General features: G+C 34.6%; 2 protein-coding genes across 2 annotated transcripts in view; one reads left to right on the top strand and one right to left on the bottom strand.

The window, feature by feature from the left end:
* The window catches only part of LOC148951031 (uncharacterized), a 138,520-nt gene that overhangs the window by 94,280 nt on the left and 20,529 nt on the right, over positions 1 to 23,711 (bottom strand). The window lies entirely within an intron of this gene.
* LOC148951032 (salivary endonuclease-like) lies at positions 9,554 to 21,169 on the top strand. The gene is made up of 3 exons (XM_089090109.1): positions 9,554 to 9,654; positions 14,318 to 15,108; positions 20,677 to 21,169. Exons 1-3 carry the CDS (start codon positions 9,585 to 9,587, stop codon positions 21,040 to 21,042), a joined length of 1,227 nt encoding a protein of 408 aa, XP_088946235.1. The 5' UTR covers positions 9,554 to 9,584; the 3' UTR covers positions 21,043 to 21,169.

Below are 23,711 nucleotides of genomic sequence, written 5' to 3' on the forward strand. Positions count from 1 at the left end.
TAGGGGGATGACTCCTAAAACCATCTGAATTCATCGTGGGGAGGAGTCATAAAACCCTTAGAAGTCATTGCGGGGAGGAGTCATAGAACTCTCGGTATCTATTGCTTGCAAATGAAGTCTGGAAATTATAATTTTTTTTATAATTTCTGTATTGTGTATCCAAGAGGTGAATTCAAGAATCATATTTTGTCATTTTAAGATACGTACAAAAATGTATTTTACATAATTTTCTTACAAGAAACTAGAGTTTACGGTCGAAAAAGCCTTATTAGCTCAGATTTTACGGAAATAGTTTTATTTTTCGATCGAAAAATAGACTTAAGTTCCACATTTGAACCAGAGAATTGTATTTCCATAATTTTCTTACAAAAAACTATAGTTTACGGTCAAAAACCCTTAATATCTCAGATTTTACGGAAATAGTGTGTCTGACAATAGATGTACGCAAATTCCTTTTCCTACATCTCCGATGTTTTAATATACATTCTAAACGCTTGATATGCTAGCTTACTCTAAAAAATAATGAACACGTAACAATGTAATATTTTTAATGAAATAATGCTATGTAGAATATTAATACAAAAATATAATATGATACATTATTAATATCAATGATTAACTTTGGACATTTTGAATCTGTTTCATAAAATAGTTCACCATGTTATCTCTTGATATTGTAGTTATTGTCTTCTCTTAGTTCGTAATCAGTAGAATAATCATTATTCCGTTTTGAATCATACACAATTTTTACTGGTTTCTCATGAACAGGCTCAATATGCTTTTCGTCTTTGCTATTATTTGATTCATTGACTGTTTGATCAATGCCAGTAATGTTTGCTGGTGCTTTGTTCTTCATCGTTTCATCTTTATATTCCGTAGTGATATTTTTTGACAATGCCATTTTATTTTTCTTGCAATTTCACTGTCTATTAACACATTATTTTCACACAGGTAGCAGTTTCGGCACGTAAACAAGATATGGTTTACGATATTAGTAGCAGAGTAGGCCTTTCTTTTATTAGCCTTCCGTTGAGTGCTAAAACCATAAAGCTGATGATTGGATGTATCCGTAGGTAATGTGTTACCTGCAGCAGTAGCAAGGAGTTGTCTCTATCATCATTAATTATTTTTATGTTAGCATTCTCTTTGAGTGCAATCATCTCTGGAGATCTCAATCTCGCATAACCACCATCATAAGAGGTGAATTTTTTCGGTATCCCAAAGAAATTTAATTCCTTACTGTCATGACAATGCATGCATACATTTCCAATAGTGCTAGCACTTGTACTCGTTTCATAGTTTAAATACTTCTCCTTGTCGGCATTCAATGCTAAAATAACCTTGTTATGTGAACACACTCTATTAAAATGTTCCATCTTCACTGTCTTTTTTAAAAGGTATGACTTATGTGTTTATCGTTCCACTGTGTAAAAAATACTGATTTAATACATGCTGCAATCATCTCTGGAGATCTCAATCTCGCATAACCACCATCATAAGAGGTGAATTTTTTCGGTATCCCAAAGAAATTTAATTCCTTACTGTCATGACAATGCATGTATACATTTCCAATAGTGCTAGCACTTGTACTTGTTTCATAGTTTAAATACTTCTCCTTGTCGGCATCCAATGCTACAATAACCTTGTTATGTGAACACACTCTATTAAAATGTTCCATCTTCACTTTCTTTTTTAAAAGATATGACTTATGTGTTTATCGTTCCACTGTGTAAAAAATACTGATTTAATACATGCAGTAGACTAGGTAGTGACGATAAGCGGTCATAGAATACCAGTGGGAAAGCGACATCGTGTCTCTGACCAATCATAGAGTACAATTGTTAGAACCGTAAGCATACTTTGACATTTTAAGATAGATGCAAAAAGAAAAAAATAAATAAAGTTGAAAAATTTCGAAGTTTAAAAAAAAAATAGTTTGTTTTTATGAAAAAAAACTTGAATTATTAGTTCAGATTTTACGGATATAGTTTTATTTTTCAATCCAAAAAAGGACTTAAGTTTCACATTTGAACCAGAGAATTGTATTTTCCACAATTTTCTTTCAACAAACTAGAGTTTACAGTCAAAAACCCTTATTAGCTCAGATTTTAAAGAAATAGTTTTATATTTTGATCCAACAATGGACCTAAGTTTCACCTATGAAACAAAGAATTGTATTTCCGGTAATGTTATTTCAAAAAACTATAGTTTACGATCGAAAGACATCAATAGCTCAGATTTTCCAGAAATAGTTTATTTTTTCGATCCAAAAATGGTCTTAAGTTTCACATTTGAACTAGAGAATTGTATTTTCCATAATTTTCTTGCAAAAAACTAGAGTTTACGGTCAAAAACCCTTATTTGCTCAGATTTTACAGAAATAGTTAATTTTTTCGATCCTAAAAAGGACTTACGTTTCATATTTGAACCAGAGAATTGTATTTTCCATAATTTTCTTGCAAAAAAACTAGAGTTTACGGTCAAAAACCCTAATTAGCTCAGATTCCCCCCAAAAAAAATACTTTTCAGACATTTCTTGTTAAAACTTTATTTTCAACTCCTTCATCCGGGTGTTCGGAAGCAGTTCCTGCCAGAGTACAGCACTATAACTAGTCTAAGACCTCCACTCTGTCATCGCCCCTACCCCCCCAAAAAAAAATACTTTTCAGACATTTCTTGTTAATACTTTATTTTCAACTAATTCATATGGGGTTTTCACAAGAAATTCGTACCACAGTACAGCACTATCACTAGTCAAAGACATCCACATCTAAGACATCCACTCTGTCATCGCCCCACCCCCAATGGCTACAAACTGATAAGAATCTTGATATCTGCTATAAAAAACACTTCATTCTAAACAAATTGTAAATACAAAAAGATTAATAGGGCCTTAATTTAGGTATCTGACTATCGCGTAATGACTAAGAACTACTAAAAATCTTGATATTTGCTATAAAAAACACTTCATTCTAAACAAATTGTAGGTACAAAAGGATTTATAGGCCCTTAATTTAGGTATCTGACTATCTCGTAATGGCTAAGAACTGCTAAGAATCTTGATATCTGCTATAAAAAACACTTAATTCTAAACAAATTGTACGAACAAAAAGATTTATAGGCCCTTACTTTAGGTATCTGACTATCTCGTAATGGCTACGAACTGCTAACAATCTTGATATCTGATATAAAAAACACTTCATTCTAAACAAATTGTAGGTACAAAAATATTTATAGGCCCTTAATTTAGGTATCTGACTATCTCGTAATGGCTACGAACTGCTAAGAATCTTGATATCTGCTATAAAACCCTTCATTCTAAACAAATTGTAAATACAAAAAGATTAATAGGCCCTTAGTTTAGGGGTCTGGCTATCTCATAATAGCTAAGAACTGCTAAGAATCTTGATATCTGCTATAAAAAACACTTCATTCTAAACAAATTGTAGGTAGAAAAGGATTTATAGGCCCTTAATTTAGGTATCTGACTATCTCGTAATGCCTACAAACTGCTAAGAATCTTGATATCTGCTATAAAAAACACTTCATTCTAAACAAATTGTACGAACAAAAAGATTTATAGGCCCTTAATTTAGGTATCTGACTATCTCGCAATAGCTACGAACTACTAAGAATCTTGATATCTGCTATAAAAAACACTTCATTCTAAACAAATTGTAGGTACAAAAATATTTATAGGCTCTTAATTTAGGTATCTGACTATCTCGTAATTGCTACTAACTGCTAAGAATCTTGATATCTGCTATAAAAAACACTTCATTCTAAACAAATTGTAAATACAAAAAGATTTATAGGCCCTTAATTTAGGTATCTGACTATCTCTTAATAGCTAAGAACTGCTAAGAATCTTGATATCTGCTATAAAAAACACTTCATTCTAAACAAATTGTAGGTAAAAAAAGATTTATAGGCCCTTAATTTAGGTGTCTGACTATCTCGTAATGCCTACAAACTGCTAAGAATCTTGATATCTGCCATAAGAAACACATCATTCTAAACAAATTTTGGGCAGAAAAATATTTATAGGCCCTTAATTTAGGTATCTGACTATCTCGTAATGGCTACTAACTGCTAAGAATCTCGATATCTGCTATAAAAAACACTTCATTCTAAACAAATTGTAGGTACAAAAAGATTTATAGGCCCTTAATTTAGGTGTCTGACTATCTCGTAATGTCTACGAACTGCTAAGAATCTTGATATCTGCTATAAAAAACACTTCATTCTAAACAAATTGTAGGTACAAAAAGATTTATAGGCCCTTAATTTAGGTATCTGACTATCTCGTAATGGCTACGAACTGCTAAGAATCTCGATATCTGCTATAAAAAACACTTCATTCTAAACAAATTGTAGGTACAAAAAGATTTATAGGCCCTTAATTTAGGTATCTGACAAGTAATCCAAACTTTTAAAAACGGAATTTTGATGTCAATAAATGTATCAAAAGAATATGTTTATAATGCTGATTCTAAATATATAAATTTTATTAAGTTTAGTATTACTCATCAAAGGCTACGAGCCTGAGAAAATTTACCCGATTTTTTAAAGAGGGGGAAACACCCCCTAAAAATTAATGAATTCTAATGAAAATCACACCGTCAGATTCAGCGTATCAGAAAACTCTATTACATAGGTTTCAAGCTCATATCTGAAAAAATCTGCAACTTTGTATTTTTTGCCAGAAGAAAAATATACGAATATAGAAGTTAGTTACGTAAGTTAATTTGTAAAGACATCCATTTAGCAAAAGAAAAGTAAAATTTTTATGCAAATAAAAGCTGCATTAACTAAAAAACGATCAGAAATTAAATAAAAAAAAATGGATTTTTTCAAATGAAAGTAAGGAGCGACATTAAAACTTAAAACGAACAGAAATTATTCCCTATATGAAAGGGACTGTCCCCTCCTCAACGCCTCGCTCTTTACGCTAAAGTTTGACCCTGTCTCACAACTTTATTTTTTTGAACAATAAAAAACTTTAGCGTAAAGCGTGAATCCTTATGATGATGATTTCAAATATATCAGTTTCATCAAGTTTAGCTATACCGGTCAAAAGTTATGCGCCTGAGAAAAATTTGCCTTGTTTTCGAAAAAAGGGGGAAACACCCTCTAAAACTCATAGAACTTTAATGAAAATCACACCATCAGAGAACCCTACTATAGAAGTTAAAAGCTCCCACCTGCAAAACTGTGGAATTTTGTATTTTTTGCCAGAAGAAAGATCACGGATGTATGTTTAGGCCTACTTGTTATTTTTTTTGTTGTTTTTTTTTCCCTGGGGTGATCGTATCAACCCAGTAGTCCTAGAATATCCCGGGGGGCTCATTCGAACGGAAATTAAAAGTTCTAGTGCCATTTTTAAGTGACCAAAAAAAAAAAATGGAAGGCAACTAGGCCCCCTCCCACGCTCATTTTTTCCCAAAGTCATCCGCCGCGACATCGGAATTAGACAAACCCCGTTTATAGCAAGAGCCTGTGAAATTTCACTCCCAAAACTCTCACACTCTTTGTAACACGCAAGCTTTTCATTCAAACCAGAAAAAAAATACTACATGTTTGGAAAAAGCTTGTTTCTGAATGATAAAGAATTGTTTTTCAAAACAATTAAAACTTGTAAACATACCTATGGAGGAGAGATTTTATTTACATAATAGAAAAAAGCATGCTTTGCCGTTTCTATCGAATATACTCGTCATATTCTTAAGATTTTGTATTGTTGGAGGGGAGGGAGGCTAAGTCCCTCTGAAATTTGAATTTACAAGTAAAACTTTTTCTTTAATTTTTTTGGGGGAAATAAAAGAATGAAAAGTGTACTCACATTGAAAATTGACGAATCCATTGTTTTCAAAGTTAATAATATATAGTGTACTATAAACAATGTCTTAAAACATCATGAAAATTGGAATGCAGTGTATGGACATTATATAGGGTTTTTGCTTGAGCACATTATAGATTGCCAAGTTTTTTAAAAAACCGACTAATCAAGTTATCATATGGAGTAACCACCAGCTTTCTCTAACCAATTGACACACAAAAAATGGGTGTCATAATAGAAAACCCGTCTTCTAAGGCAAGTAGGGTTCATAGTAATAGGTAACTGCCCCTGGTAACCCAATTACTTGAAAATTTACACACATATCCACGTGTAATTCAATGTAAATTTTCAAATAATTGGGCCCTTACTACTCCCACGTAAAAAAATTAGCGTGGGAGGGGGCCTAGTTGATCTACAATTTTTTGGTCATTTAAAAAGGGCACTAGAACTTTTAATTTCCGTTCGAAGGAGCCCTCTCAAGATATTCTAGAATCACTGGATCGATACGACCACCCCTGGGAAAAAAACAACACAAAAAAAAAACAAATAAACACGCATCCGTGATATTTCTTCTCGCAAAAAATACAAAATTCCACATTTTTGCAGATAGGAGCTTGAAAACTCTACAGTGAGATTTTCTGATATGCTGAATCTGATGGTTTGATTTTCATTAAGATGCTATTAATTTTAGGAGGCGTTTGCTCCTTTTTTTCGAAAATAAAGCAAATTTTTCAGGCTCGTAACTTTTAATGGGTTAGATTAAACTTGATGAAACCTATATATTTTAAATCAGCATAAAAATCCGATTCTTCTGATGTATCTACCGGTATCAGAATTCCGTTTTTTAGAGTTTCGGTTACTATTGAGCCGAGTAACTGTTTTCAGTAAAGTGCAAATTTTGTTCTGGCCTTTGGAAGACATAGGGGTTTTGCACCCAACTTATTTTAATTTCTGCTCGTTTTGAGTTTGACTCGGTTATTTATTGTAACATCTGTTCGTTTTGGGTTTCATTTATTTATTGATGTTTATTTGTGGTAGTATCACGCCTGGTGGATTATTTGATTCTATTTTTGCTCATTTTTTTTAATGGAGTTCTTTACTTTTCTTTTAGAAACTTATTTTGTGGAAAAAGTTTTTTTTAATTAATTTCTGTTCGTTTTATATTGACATAGTTTTTTCAGGGGAAAAAGAACAGAACACTTCAAATCTTTTCGTTTTTTTTAAGACTTTATAATTTGGCCTGCTATTCGTAAGATGTAGAAAAATTTTCAGTAATTCAAAACAACATACTATTTTAGAATCAGGACACAAATAGTATTGTTTAATTTAGTTTCATACCTACCTCTAGTTGACCTGAAAAGGAAAACTTGATGCCATTCGCAAAAAAATCTGTTTACTTTCTTTGATAGCTTGGATATACTACGTTATTTTGAATTGGTTAAATTTCAAGAGCAGAAGTAGCCCGGAAAGTTTTAACATAGTACCCTCAGTCGTTCTTGGGATACTGCTGAGATGCCTTATTGGGAATTAGCATTAACACTGTGAATTTTGATTTAATCTTAAGGCAAATTTTAGTTTTTAAACATAATGGGCAAATGCGAGGGTGGGCGTGGGAGGGTAGGAGTGTAACGGGTATTAGTTGCCCTCCAGTCACTTTTGACTATTAAAAATTGCATCAACTTATTCTACTTTTAATCAAACGATTACTTTTCGAAGTTCCCAAGACAGTTCATTAAATCCGAAGTGCCCTGGTCTAAACAACAACAACAACAAAAAACATTACAAATCACTTTTGAATATTAAAAAGGGTAGCCCTTTGAATTTCAAATCGAATGAGCCCTTTTTTGAAGTTTCTACGACAATGCCTTCTATAAAAACCTTAAATACCCCCAGGGCATAACTTAAAACCCTTGCCCTGAGGGCTGTGGCAGAGTATCCTCCACAAAAACATATTTTCTATCTGGAAATCAACTACGCTGAACGAAAGGGTTATATAAAAATTTTGATTGGATGTGTTTGGGGGAATGATTGGCGTGGGGAGGGGGCTAGTTTCCCTCCTATAACTTTCGACTACTATAAAGGGCACTAGCCCTTTGAATTTCCAAACGAATGAGCCCTTTTTGAAGTTTCTACGACAACGCCTTCTATAAAAAACCTTATATGCCCCCAGGGTATAATTTAAAACCCTTGCCCTGAGGGTTGTGGGGGCGTGTCCTCCTCAAAAACATATTTTCTATCTGGAAATCAACTACGCTGAGCAAAATAGCTGTCTCAAAATTTTTATTGGATGTGTTTGGGGGAATGATGGGCGGGGGGGGGGCTAGTTGTCTTTCATTAAAAACTTTATATGCCCCCAGGGCATAACTTACAACCCTTGACCTGAGGGATGTGGGGGGAGGGGTTGTCATCCTTAAAGACCTAATTTCCAAAACTTTCAACAAAAATTTTGACTGTGTGTGTTTGGGGAAAAGGTGGGCGTGAGAGGGGGGTTAGTTTTCCTCAAATCACTTTCGACTATTAAAAAGGGTAGGCTACTAGCCCTTTGAATTTCAAATCGAATGAGCCCTTTTTCAAGTTTCTACGACAACTCCTTCGATGCGAAGTGCCCGGGTATGGAGAAAAAAAACGGGTAGCATTAAATTTAATGAATTTCATGCATTGGAATCAGAATAAAAAGCCAATTTTTTTGATGTACCAATTGTTATCCGAATTTTGCTTTTTAGAGTTTTGGTTATGTTTGGCCGAGCCGTTCCTTACTTATAGTTCGTTACTACAAACTGTTTGAAAAAGGGAAATTTTGTATTTTTCTGAGAAAGATGATCATGGATGCGAGTTCATTTGTTTTTCCCCTGGAGTGATCAAACCAATTGTCCTAGAATATTGGGAGAGGGATAATTAGAAACAAAAGTGAAAGTTCTATTGACGTTTTATGTAGCACAACCAGATTGTGCAACAACTAAGTATTGTTTTCTGCCGATTTAAAGTGCCTAACCGATAATTTTGGCCATAGAAGTGCTAAAAAAAACTATCGAGTAAAAATCCCGAGGTAGCCAGTCGATTCTAAATTATTAAAAAAAAAATGTCACTGAAGAAATGATTATTGAAATTACTGAAAAAATATGAAATTATTGAAAAAATATTATTGAAAGAAATGAGCTTTGCAGTTTCAGTGACAGTAATGCCGCGTAGGAGCAAATTCATTCATAAACATGTACATAGTGCATTCAAAATAAAAGGTTTAAATAATTCCATCGTTTTTGTGTAATTTCACTCTTTTTCGAAATTCCAGAGTTAAACCTTAAAGTACTATAAACATAAACCTAAGTTACCATTCCTTAATTAATTTTAAACAAAAATTTCCATTTTCTAATTTGCTTTGAAGTTTCAGTTACTATGGACAGTGGCTCTCTTCATTAGGTTGCAGCTAATGCGGCAACCATGACTGACTGAGCAAATAAATGAATATTATGAGATGGAAAATATATAAAAAAGAATAACAATAATGGAAAAAAATTGTATGGTTTAAACAACCGTAAAATTATTCTAATTGTCATCTTTTGTAACAGGCACAATAGAGCTTTTTCTATAAAAGTTCCTCTATTTCTCAATTTCCTAAACGTGTTCTAACAAAGAAAACCGCAATTTTTTTATTTTTTGGTCAAAAGAGGCGTGGTAATTACTTCCGTTGTAGTAGTATATTAAGTCATATTTTGAATTCTAATAAGTAATATTCGAAGTTCCCAACATGATAAACCAAGTTCTGTTCCTAAGTTTTGCTGTATTTTTCACAGTTTATAAAACTGCATATGGACAGGGTAAGTCCAACTCTTAAAAATATTACTACATTAAGAAATGCTTTCATAGTATTTTTTTTAAATACTTTAAAAATAAATAAGATTTTTTTCAATGGAAGAAAATGTCATTTAGAGGGAAGATGGGTCAGTACAGTTTCAGGTCTGTAAGAAACAAGAGAACGCTAAAAGGAAATTCCGATTTTGCCATTAAATATGACAAAATTTAGTCAGGATTTACCCCTTACGTCCGTTTAATGGGAATCACCCATTAAATGATCAACCACAAAATCAACCATAATTACACCCATTTAATGGGGAAATTTTGACTGATACTCTTCGTTAGGTTTTTGGCAATGTGTTTAGCCTAATCAAAACCCCGTTTATTTTTCTTATGGATTCATGGTATATTTCATATTACTGGTAGCTAAGTATGCGAGTAAATGATCGTACGCCAATAGGCAAGGGATACTGGCCGAATTTTTTAGCTGCTCCCTTTCTTCCTAGTGTGAAAAAGCGGAACGTAGTGTTATATTGTGCAATATTTGGAAAATATATTGCTCTTTTTCTGTGAAAAAACCGCTTTTTAAAGTCTTGGCTTCTTTACATCTTAAAGTCGTTATTTTACCCATCACCCAACTCCTAGAAAAAGTTTGCAGACAACCCTTCTTAAATTTTTTTTTTTTGAATTTTTCCGTATATTTAAGTTTAGTTCTTATTAATATTCTGTCTCCTGTTTCTCTGCTTTTTTTTATCGGTCTCGTCGTTTTCAATTTTCTTATGATTGCTTAAGAAAGCATAATGAATACCAAATTGAAAAAAAACACCATATGCTTTCTTTCTAATGATTGATTTCTTTATTTTTCGTTATCAATTTTTCTTACTGTGTTTTTTTTTTCGCTATGAATTCCCAGTCCAGTTTGGCTGTTAAATTTCGAGTTGCACTGGAGGTGGGAGTAAATTTATCGCCAAAGGACTACAGTCTTAGAGAATTAGTAACTCAGATTCAGGGTTGCAGTTCATTTATTTCTTGCGTTTCTATCATTAGTCAAACAAAACATAGTATTCAAAAACAAAAATCTTTTGGCCAAGTCTTCAAAAGAGTAATGAACATCTTTAACTTCCAAAGTTAATATTTTTATTAAACTACCTTATGATGTGCTAAGATTTATCGTTATTGTCTCTATATTGTCTCTGTAGGCTAAATAAAGTAAATAAAGTATGAAAGTGGGCTAAATTAAATATGGATAAATAAGGACCCACGCGTCACTATTCTGGTTTTTGATAACAGTAAAAGATAGAAATTCGTAAAATAAATTAGAAATAAGTAAAATAAGAAAAAAACATTAGTAGTTTCTCAGGAAAAAATTTAAATAAATGTTTTCTAGCATTTTAAATAAGAACCAAAACGAAACGATTCTAGCTCCGAAAATAGGCTTCTTATGGATCATAATGTCAGGATTGAGTAGAACATTGAATTACTAATCCGAAATTAAAAAAAAATAATACGAATTTAGTTTTTCGCTTTAAAAAAATTTCCTCGAAGTTTTCCTGGAATTTGGAATTCAAAATTTCAGTTTTCAGTGATCGAAAGTGTTTCCCTTTTTTGTATACAAAGTTTGGAGCCAGAACTAGACTGACACAAATTTGACTGTGATCTGGCCGATAATAGGAGGGGGAGGAAGTGGCTTATGTCATCAGGACATATACCAGAAGGGTTATGAGATCTGAACAAAATTTGTTCAGAAGTAAGATAAAATGTCCTGAAATTGCGAATGTAGATAGAGCTTGAGGCCGAAACTAGACTGAGATAAATCTGCTTATGGTCTGGCTAATAGGTGAAGGAGGGGGAGTTACTTATGTCACTAGGACATACGCCAGAACAGTTATGAAATCTCAGCAAAATTTGGTCAGAAGTAAGATTAAGTGTCCTGAAATTTTGAATACATAATGTTTTTTTTTGTCATGGGGCTAGAACTAGACTGAAACAAATCTGACTCATAGGTGGGGGGATGGAGGAGACGGGATTTGCCATCCGAACATGTATCGAAAGGGTTATCAAATCTCAACCAGATTTGGTCAGAAGTAAGAATAAGTGTCTTAATTGGGCCTTTTGGGAATTTCTACGTATTCTTACCTTGACGGGTGGAGGGGATCTCTAATTCACGTCATTATCATATCTACCATCTGTTGGTTGAGAAAATGGTGACAGCAATGAAATCTTTAAATAAATGGTTTGCATGCAACTACCTGGCTCCGAAATTTTCTAAAACTAAATTCATGATTTTTGGGGTGGTCACAGCAGGCAGTAAATAAAATTACCATAGAAGAGTTAATAGTAAACCAAAGTAAGATAAAAAGAGTAAATTCATTTCGTTACCTTGGGATTATTCTCGATGAGCTTTATCTTTCTGTAAGCCTTCTGATTATTTGAGATTGAAACTTGTCCATAGCTTAGGTTGTCTTCATAGATTTAAACATGGATTTCCTTTTTCCATCCTTAAAATTTTATACCATCCTCTGAATGAATCATATCTTAGTTTTCTATCTCAACACATTTATGGTCCATCTGTAACCTCTTCAAATAATTCAAAATAACGTAATTAAAATTCTGGGTACTTTTGTTCATCGCCCAGTGAGACTTCAAAATCTCTCGGAAACCCAAACTTTATATGCTTTTCTCAGTATACTTAATCTCAAACAACTGAAAGACCTGCATAGAGCAATGTGGTATTATGATATCCAATCTTCAACAAATTATTTCCATGATTTGAGTATAATTGAGACTCCCACTTCCGCTGCCCATCACTTCCACTCCAAGAAGTATCGCCTTCCCCCAATTAAATCAGAAAGAGCTAGGTTTCTGAGACAATTTACTGCCCAAAATTGACGGTGGGTACCCTGTGTCACATAAAACCTTGTGTTTGTGCTAGTAAACACTATACGTGTGCTTAACGACTATGATGGGTGTTTAACGACGTAGTAAACGACTATGATGTTTGCGCTAGTAAACACCCATGTGTCTGGCGAAAAGTTTTCTGATTATTTAGAACTTAAATATCATAGTCGTAACACTTTGACTACTTTTTCTCTTGGAAAACCCAACCTGATCGGGTGAGAACCTCCTGTGCGAGAAAGCTGGGGATCATTCTTCACTGCAAAAATATTCTACCACTCAGCGCGATCATCCCATTTTACATGTTTTGCATCGTATCCATCACCGATGGATACCCATTGCATGTTGGTGCTCCGAAACCGGTGTTGACATCACTTCAAAAGATCCACAATAGGGTAGATTCAGTCGTTCCCCATGACTCTCTCCAGTCTGCTAGCGAAAGGTTTGATATAGCGTCGATGGCTGTTTTCTACAAGTATATAAATTCCCCTCCTTCTCTAGAGCTTTCTCATATTGCACCCTTTATTGTCTGGCCGAAAAGACACACACGAAGGCAAACAGCTCGGTCTAATTGTCTTAAGGTTCACACGCTAAGAACAGAGTGCTTGAAAAACACCTTCATTTGACGTTGCTCTTCGATTTGGAATGATCTTCCTCGGGATGTTATCCCTGAAAGTTTCTCCATCAACTCGTTCCAAAGAAGACTCAAATAGCTAAACCTTGTGATGGAACGATGTTGACGACTAACGGCAAGTCACGTGGTTATATGTACCTGGTGCGGCAAATTTAGAAAAAAAATGCCCATCCTTATCTACAGTTATTGGGTGTATTCTAGACACAAATTATTATGAATAATTTTTTATCAATTCAATCTCAAAACAAAAAAATTACGAAAATTCGATCTATTTTCATTATTATAAACAAGCAGCAGAGTTTATCAGACCACAGACATCAAAAAGCAAAAAACCGCAGCGTATTTTCTTTTGTTAGGGTCAGAAACTTAGTGACTGTATAATTAGAAATTCTTGCTTGGAAGGATAGCCTTAGGTACCAATTATTTAACATGACACCATTGTTTTCGGAGGTGATAGTTATGGATATCGGCAAATTACATAAGTAGAAGATGCTGAAGGTAAGGTAAAAGGAAAAGAATACGACACTCAATTTTTATAATCCCTATCGGCGTTGCTGATCTCCGTTTCATGGCCCTTTAGCCAGGAAGTGTGATAGGGGTTTGAGATCAAGCCATCCTTTACTTTCGCACACCCTTCCGGTTTACCTTCCCTAGTTTTGTCTAGGTCCCCATTTAGAGCTGGGTCAACTCTGGCTAAACTTACAGAGTCATGCCACTGACCCCCGTTCAAACCAAATAATCAGCGACACGGGGACCCCAACCTCTGTCCTCTCAGAGAAAGGGTTACAAGCGCAGAAGTCACTGAATTTACTGTTTTCCACCGTTCTATAATGAAATTAATGATAATTGGTTTATAATAATTAAAGACGATTAGATTCTCGAAAACTGTAACTTGTTTTTGTTTTTCTCACGATATTCTACCAAATCAATTTTTCTTCTTCAGTTTTATCTTTTGTCAGTCATTTTCTTATCTGTACAACAAAATATGGAATTGATATTATCATCAAGTACGTGCTTTCTGTTCGGAAACAAGAGGTAAATGTTATTCAAAATATTTAAAAAATGAAAGAGATTGAACTAAAAATACTTTGTTACAGAGAAAATTTCGTTCTTTATTTAATTGGGTCTTCCTTTAAATTAAAAATTTTGTCTTTTAGGATGTTCAATCACACTGTCTAAGGATCTACCCGAAAACCCACCACTAATTTACTCATCAGCAAATAAGCTGCTCCTTCCTAAAGTTGTCAATTCAAACCGCGTTCTTAGCATCCAGTCTAAAGAATCTATACAATTAACTTGCCCTGGAACTGGTAACTACCTAACGTTCACTAAAACTCCATCGGCAACAATATCTTGCGTCTCCGGTCTGAAATTCAAACACCTCAATAAAGAGTATTCATTTCCTACTCTGACATGCCTAAGAGAAATAAAAGAAGATATGAAAGAAGATGGAAAATGCGGGAATGATAAGATGAGCACCATGGTACTTATTGGTTGGAATACCGAAGGCACATTCAAAGAGCAAATCAGAGTATGTTTCAATAAGATTGATTCCGAACCTTTATATAGTTCAGCAATTATTAATGGGACTGGTCTTGCTGCGCAAGATGCTGGTGGATCACGGCCAAGCTTCAAAGAAGGTTATCACTATGGTTACTATCGTGATGTCTCAATGAACCAAGCTTATGCTCAAACAAACCAAGAAACAGTTTTTAATACGACATTTGGAAGTGCATTAGCACAGAAATACCTTGATACTTCTAAGCAGTTGTATCTAGCGAGAGGGCATTTAATAGCAAACAGTGATTTTGTGTGGGATCCGATGCAAGATGCAACCTTCTACTATATGAATGCTGCGCCTCAATACCAAGTTATAAATAATGGAAACTGGAAATCTATTGAATTTGCTGTACGAGATCTCGCAATTAAACTGAAAACTGATCTTCAGGTAAGATTTAAAATAAATTTGGCTTGATTTTCATTAAAAACACTAACCAAATAACTCAAAAATTATTTGATGAAGAAAACCATCTTTCTTACTAATTAGTACATCAGGGGTTCACGAAATCACAAAATTATTCATTCACAAAAATTTTGGGAGGGGAAAGGATTTTTTCCCCATATTTTTCCTGAAGACAAAACAAGGCATTTTTCAAAATCATGAACTTTGCTTTTTCAAGTTTTCAACGACAATACAAAAAAAGGAATTTTCAAAATCTAGGAGGGGTATTTTCCCCTCCCTAATTAGCGATCATGTACTACAAAGCAGTGCAGTGCAGACATAACAGTGCAAGCTTCTTTGTTGTGCACACCTATCTTGAACCAATATTTTTCTCTCATGACCGTTTTCAAAAATATAAAATTTGTATTTTTACCGAAGTGGATAGTTAGGCTACAGTTTTTTTTTTAAGCCAGAGGTGATCATATCAAACTAGGCGTCATACAATGTCGAGAGAGGGCTGGTTCTGTCGCTCAAATATTTTGAAATGATGATTTATTTAAAAGCTTACAATGAATCTTGGCCGTCTCAAATTTTCAGACGTAATTTCCGTTCCATCAAAGAAGGGCTATTATCAAATAGGCTGTCAAAAAGGCTACCTTCTGTCTTTAAGCGTCGAAGAACTTAACCAATTTAACTTTATATGTTCATAAACATTGCTTATTCCATTACTGTATACGAATCTGCAAAAAAACAAAACAAAAAAAACAGCTCATTTGCATCCCTAATCTTTTTTCCTCGTTAAAGAAAATTATAATCAAGCCCTGATCTAACCATATGAATAATTCCATACCGAGTTAAGATATCGAAAACAGCCTGAGATATTATGGGGCATATATCATCATTTTGCAATTGAAATACACAACAAAAGTAGCTCTGATACAAGAAAAATCACTGTTCTTAATTGAATTAGCCTAGTTTTTTAAAGCAGCACCAAGTGAAGAGTTTTTCTTGGTGAGAGTATTGCTAACCAACCCTCTAAATATTTCAGCCGCTAAACTTTAAGACATTTAAAACTTAAAAACCAAACTCATTTGTATTTCGAAACGGGTACAGACAGATAAGAGAATCAGAAACATTTCCTTTCAAACCATAGTCAAAAATAAAATCAACTACATCCTTTGGAATTCGCTGCTAAGTAACTCGTCTGGAAATGTCTTGAAGCTCTTCGCACAACTTTATTGCATCAATATCCTTCAACTAATTATAGGTGAACCCTTTTTTAAACAGTGCATATTGTCCCACCCATACCGGAAAGGAATTAGTTGACCTGGCTTTGGCCAAGACATATGGCTAAAATAGAAATTGAAACAAGAGGGGGCGAGTGGAGTGGATACTAATGTATTGCCTGAATATTGATAGTCAAACGGAATGGCGGGGAGGGGAACCCCATCACAGGAGAATAGCTTTAATATATAATGATCAGTAAATTTAGTTTACTTTTTTTTATACAAAAAAATAGCTTTGACTCAGCAGAACATAACAAAATGTCTAATAAATTATAATATAAAAAATATTTTTCGCTACCTCAAAAAGGATATGTCACTTCTGAAAGTCGTGTACAGCATAAAGCGCAAATCTGTCAGCCAACTTAAAAATGTCATAAGTGTTGCTTTTTCTCATTTTAAATGATGTTCCAAAACGTTAGGCTCAAAGTTACACGGAAACAATAAAGCATTATTAACCTATTTATATTCTATGAAAATGCAATCTTCAAAATTGGGCTAAGCTGGGCTGGTGTTTAACTAAACACTTATTTCTGAAATTGCATAAAAGTCAAATGTCAAAATAAAAGTGAAACGAAAATATTTGAATTAAAGGAACTTAGAATGCAAGAGACCTTTATCTCATGATAGAGAAAGTTCCGTTTCAGGACGAATTGATGCAAAATTGACAAGCATAACCGAGTCCAAATATCTATTCTATATGATTAGTTATGGTATATAATAAGTAATGTCGGTAACTAAAGAAAACCCATTTATGGGAAAACAGTTTATTTGTATATATTGATATAACAAAGCTGTAAAACCAAATATCAAGCGTATATGTTTGAATCGTCTTTTGATAGGGAATTCTAGCAAAATAAAAGTGTTTTTATTTCAAAACTTACGTCTCCCTACGTTAAACTAGTTGAAATCAGATACAGGTCAAGTCAATTGTAATATTTATTCTCGCACTTATTTATAAGATCCAAACTTGTTTGGGGCTGATTATACGAAATTGCTTTGTCTTCTACATTATAAGTGCATAAGGTTTTGGGTTTGCTTTTTAATTGACTTACTTGAAGTCCTATCCGTCCTTGAAGGTGGTTTTGGGGCTCTTTTTTCACCAGTCTATTGATGTAACTCCAGTATGCATTTCTATCTTCTGCCAGGCGGAAAAGGTGTTGTAAGCTAAACGACGAAAAGTTGACCTTACGTCACTTTGGGAGGGGGGGGCGCAATCTAGGTAGAAAACCATGTAGCTGGCCTTCAAAAGGTTATCTTCGGGAGAAGAGTGCTTTCCATACGTTGTATGTGTTCTAGCCATCTAAGCTGCTGCAGTTTTATTCTGTCAAAGATGGTTAGTTTGACCTTGAAATTACGGCGAAGCTTGATATTGGAGATTCTATCTTAGTAAGTGATACCGACAATGCGTCGTAGTGACTTTGTTTCAAAGGCAGAAAGATGGTACTGATCATCTATTTTTATTATCCAAGATTCACAGCCATAGATGGCGATGTGGGTGATAAGTGACTTGAATAACCTCACTTTAAGCGTTGGTGTTCAGTTTTGTTCCTCCAGATGGGCACCAGACTTTTAAAGTTGGAATCCGCAGGTGTCAGACGTCTCTTGATATCTTTGGAGGGATTATTGTCGGAGGTGAGTAAGCCACCAGGGTAAGTAAATCCTTCAACCCATTATATTATCACCTTCAAGCTGAAGGCTGGAGTTTACCTGAGAACCTGGTTTACGTGAGCAGCTTATGGCTATCGTTTTTGAGGCGTTGATGAGCATCCCAAAGAGATTGGTGGTCGTGTGGATAATGTCGGTTTGGGATTAAAGATCACGGAGGAAATTAGGACTATTCGGCAATACTGAAAGGACTCCAGTTAAAAAGAGATTGAAGAGTTCTAATGAAACCACGCAACCTTGTAGAACAATGGTCGACGTTTCAAAGCCCTCGGTGAGGCTTTCTCCGGTCATAACACGGCCTCTGAACTTCGTGTACAGGTCCCTTATCAGAGAGACCATTTTAAGTGGAATTCCAAAGTGAAGAAGAATCTGCCATAGACCTTCTCTCCAGAGGAGGTCAAAGGCCAGTTTAAAATTTACAAAGTGGGAGTAGATACCGCGGTCTCGTTCAAGATAATTTTTCATGATCTGACGGGCTGTGAAAATTTGATCAACCGTCGACCTATTTGGTCTTAAATCCGATTTGTGTTCTGGGATGACTGCTGAGCGCTGAGCATACTGTTCGGATGCACCCTAGCATGACTCTTGTCAGTATTTAGCAGTATGGCTGGTCAGACAGATTAGTCGGTATTTGTCACAGACTACTTTTGAGCTTTTCTCATATAGGGAAACTTTCGTGGCTTTACACCTTGGTTTGGATAAGCGACTTAATTCCCAGGCAAATATGGTGATTTGATGATAAACTTCGACAAGGGGTCCCCGCAACTGACTTTCAGAAGTTCCAGCTATATTCCGTCACTGCTAGCAGCTTTGTTGGTCTTCAGATCTCTGCTTCTATTTCCAAGCGTGGGGAGAGGGGGGGGGCTCGGGTCAATAGCAATTACGGGGAAACTACGTAGCACAGATGGGCAGGGAGGATGACCGAATTTTAACTATTCAGTCTAAAAATTATCCTTAGAATACTTTCATTTGAAATAAGACTTTAAGCTCTTATCGGTTTTCCGATCACTCCGGGAATCCCCTCTTCCATGGAAATTCTTTCCCAGAAACCAAAGCACGCTAAAAATTTTCCCTAGACTATTGCCCCGGGACATCTCCACATACAAAATTGAGTTGGCAAAGATAAAGTAAAACAAATAAAAAAAATTTCGTATAGGAATTCTGTCAAACCTCCCAGTGTAAAAATTTCTCTCGCCAAAGAAAATTATCCCAATAGAAAATCACCCCAAGCACAAAATTGCTCCCCTCCCCCCGCAAAAAAATCTATATAGTTCCGAATAACAAATACTATACGTAAACAGTGGGCAAATTTTATAACTCAGACCTATTCCCAGAGGCTGTGGGAGGGGGGGGGCTCTCATTTTATCTCCAAAGGCATTGTTTTGGGACCTTTCAACTATGTTGAACAAAATGGATCTCATAATTTTGATCGAACAATTCCGAGGGGAAAGGGACGTGGGAGGGGTAGTTGCCCTCCAATCTTTTTGGTCATTTAAAAAGGGCACTAGAAATTTGAATATCAAATGAGCCCCTTCCCGATGTTACAAGACTATTGGTTCGAAAAAAACCTGAAAAAAAACAAATAAACACACTTTAGTTATCTGTCTCCTGGCAAAAAATACAAAATTCGACAGATTTTTGCAAAGGAGCTTGAGACCTCTACAGCAGGGTTCTCAGATATGCTGAATTTGATGGTATGATTTTCATGAAAATTCTTTGACTTTTAGAGGGTGTTTGCTTCCTTTTTCCAAAACCAGGCAAATTTTCTCAGGCTCGTAGCCTTTTATGGGTAACACTAAGCCTAATGACTCTTATATATTTAGAGTCATTATAATAAGCCGATTCTTTTAATATATCTATCGAACTCCGTTTTTTAGATAACACATCATTTTTCAAGGTTAGGAAAAAGTCGTTATTCGTTAGTTTCAGAATCAAATCAGAGCCAGGAGCGTATATTCTTTTCAATTTCCCCATCTTTACCAACTGAATTCAAATAGTTTCTGAAGTCATTCAATCAACAGCAGTCTATAGAGCTTTCTAGAGAGCATTTCTAATTGTATTTTAAATTGACTGATCCTTCTCAAATGAAATATATTCCGTTCTACGTTGTTGTACTTTTTTTTTTAGTGTTTTCAAAACAAGCCTTCATTTCATAGATCTGCATACAATGCTAAAAACATCGACCCAGTTGCATTTTTTTATGGGGGGGGGGGTAATTTATAAGTTAGCATTTTTTGGACTTTATATATATATTATATATATATATATATATATATATATATATATATATATATATATATATATATATATATATATATATATATATATATATATATATGAAGTCTAAGTTGGCTTAAGTTCAGCTAAAATTTAGATTTTTACATACTAAATTGGTTCAAATTCAGCGATAGCAGTGAATCTGAAAAAATATTAAACAAGAATGGATTTTATGTCTTGCGAAGAAAAAGAGTAAAACTTTATAAATAAATGGGCGAATGATATTATCATGGCAACCCCTAATCAACCCGAATACACAAAGTCCCCAACTGGCGCACTGGCCTCCATAGTCTTCCCATTCTTAATGTATCAATAAGAAAAATATAGTTATAACGTTATTTTTTAGGTAATCACTGGCCCGTTTGACGTTTTATCGCTTCCTGGCCCATCTGGAAAACCCAAACCGGTTTACCTAACAAGAGATTCAAATTGTAATCAATATATACCAGTTCCCAAATTTTTCTGGAAGGTGATCTATGATCCGAGCACCAAAAAGGCTTTGGCTATAATCAGCATTAACAATCCTTTCCTGACAACACTGCCTAACGATTATGTTTTATGTAAGGATGTCTGCAGTTCTATTTCTTGGATTCCTCAAGATAGCCTTAAGAGCTTATCATCATCTGGATACATTTACTGTTGCAGCGTTGACGACCTTCGTAAATCTATACCCGACATACCAAATATTGGCAACGTCGCCTTGCTGACATAACTGAGAATTTAATGTCAAGTTCTTTTACATTTGGGGACAGGTTTCATTGTGAAATTTGTACTTTTGGGTAGGTAGTGGTTATACCTTATTTAGATGTCCTTCTTGTCAATATATGTATATATACACACGCGCCTTGGCTTTACGATTGGATTCCAATATAATCTATAAGTAGAAATGGTACATTGCTGTGTCAATCAGCAGCAAGGGAGAGTATCAACCGCTTTTTTCTAGGAGGGATTACAACTTGAAATGTGTTTTTAGACTATTTTTCCAAAAGAAAGACCCGCCCCCACCCCCTCTGTATGGAGATATGTATTTTTAAGTTTTATTCTATAAACAATTCTTTCTATTATCATATTTTAATGCTTTACACCATACATTTTTGGGAATATTTATAAATATAATTTGATTATAATTGGCTTCGATTATAATTTGATTATAATGGCTTCGTTATAATTGGATCAAATACCTGACTCTTTTGCCAAATAAGAGAAAACCAGTTTTTCCACTTCTGCCACAAAATACATAATATTTTCCAGACGGGATATAGAAAGCGTTTGGAAAGTATCAGCATCGGTAATATAAAATTTATTCTAGCTCAAATATATTTGAACTCGTATATGTAAAAATTCTGCCCGAATTAGTAAACGAGTTAGTGTTAGTAAACACTGATATCGACATTTAAAACGACTTATGAGTATTTGAATTGGTTCAGTAGAAACTTAAACAACCATATACATCTTCAAAATTAGAAAAAGTAGGTACAGTAGAGCCGCGCGGTAAAATTATTAAAACTCAACCATGTTAGATAAGCGTCTATTTTTGTATTACAAATAAAAAAGGATAAACTTTAACAATGTAACTTGATAACCAACGATAGTGATGTCGCACTACGTACTGCCTTATACAAAGAGTTATATTTTAGTTTACAGTACCCTCAACACCACAATGCATAAGATTTTTATTTAAATACAGTAGGCCTAATACAATTTTTAATGTTAAGGTTTCCATATCTATCCAACAATAGGCATTGCTATAAATAGTAAATAGAAGTTCTATTATCTTTCCCAGCTTTAACAAAATGAAGAAAAGATCATCTCGTATCGTCACTTTTCTTTTTCATTTTGGGAAACTAAAGGAATCGAACGGTTCACCTACATCGCCTTTTTATGTCCTCCATAGCGATTTACTTCCTTACACACCGTGCCTAAGTATATTCCCCCCATTTGTAGAGTCGAGCAACCACAGAAAAAGTGTGACAAATAATGAAGAAAAGAAGAAATGTTAACGATATTCCAAAATATAGACAAAATATGTGGTATAGAATATTCTATAGTATCTATTTTTACATTTTTATTTTATTTCTTTTCTTTCTGAGGGCTGAGTTATCATATCAGGATAAGTAAATTTTAGCAATGGGCTCAGGGGGTAATATCAAACCCGAAGGCAAGCTTTTTAGACATTTCAAAATGTTTGAACAAAACAGATATCTGAAAATTTTGATTGGATATCATAGGGGTTAGAGGAAGGCCGGATAACAGAAAAAGAACCAAGAGGGAGGATGATCGCCCGCAAGTAGCTTTCTGCCTTTAAAAGGACACAGGAGCTGTGAATTTCCAACCGAATGAGCCCCTTTTCAAGTTTCTAAGATAGCCCCTTCCATTTGAAGCATGTGGGAAACATTTTTTTACACTTTTCTGGCCTTTTTTAGGCTGCATTATGATAGAGAAGCAATATTTTAATATTTTCCTTCTACACCGGGGCCCCCTTTGCCCAAGGTCTGGTTTAAGTTCCATGCCAATCGAAGAAAATAAGTCCATTTATAAGTCTCCTATTTTGGAGGAGACACCAATCCTTTGAATAATTATTTGTTCATTAGTCCCCTTGGCCAGGCCCGTGCTGGCCAAGCCGGACACATGGCTGACACGATGCGCTCTGCTCTTGTAAAGTAATGGCGCCATACGTCTCAAAAACATTTTTAGAAATATTAATTTTAAAATTACAATTCTTCACTGTCAAAAAATTAATTTTGCGAAAGCTCGCCAACGACTGTAATGTGATAATTTACTTCTAAACAATCAGTTACAAAAGGCAAGCAAAAGACCCATTGTAAAAGTTATTATCGATAATATAAAACTAATAGGCAAACAAAGGATTGCTTTTTGAATACCTACAAACAAGGCTGAGGGCAACCATAACTGATGAAAATTTAGATTTTGATGCACGCTGAGAGATATACTTAAATGAATTTGAAGCAGACACTCTTATTAATAAACTGTGTGCCTTAAGTTCAGAAATGAACCGATTGTCTTTATAATACTTATATGGAGGGTGCGACTCTAACAATCCTGCCCACAATTATTATATTTTATATGAAAAAACTTTTTTCGAAATTTACAGATATATAAAAATACTCAACCAATTGTATTTAAAATTTTAAAGTTCTATCTAGACATTGTGCAAAGGCATGCTTTCAAGATCACTCCCGTAGAAGAAGTCTTGGCCATTGCAACTTAGGATAAGGATAAGACTTGTCAGAGAAAGGACAAGAGGGTTCGGATGAGAGGGGAGTTAAGAAGAGATTTTCTTCCTGGAAATGACAAGTTCATGTATAAAAGACAAAAGGCACTTCTAGGTCTATGTGGAGGGTTCAGATTAGTTACATAGAA

This window comes from Artemia sp. Qi Xiang Cuo, chromosome 6, assembly GCF_049724085.1.
Source record: "Artemia sp. Qi Xiang Cuo chromosome 6, ASM4972408v1, whole genome shotgun sequence".
Classification (NCBI taxonomy): Eukaryota; Metazoa; Arthropoda; class Branchiopoda; order Anostraca; family Artemiidae; genus Artemia; species Artemia sp. Qi Xiang Cuo.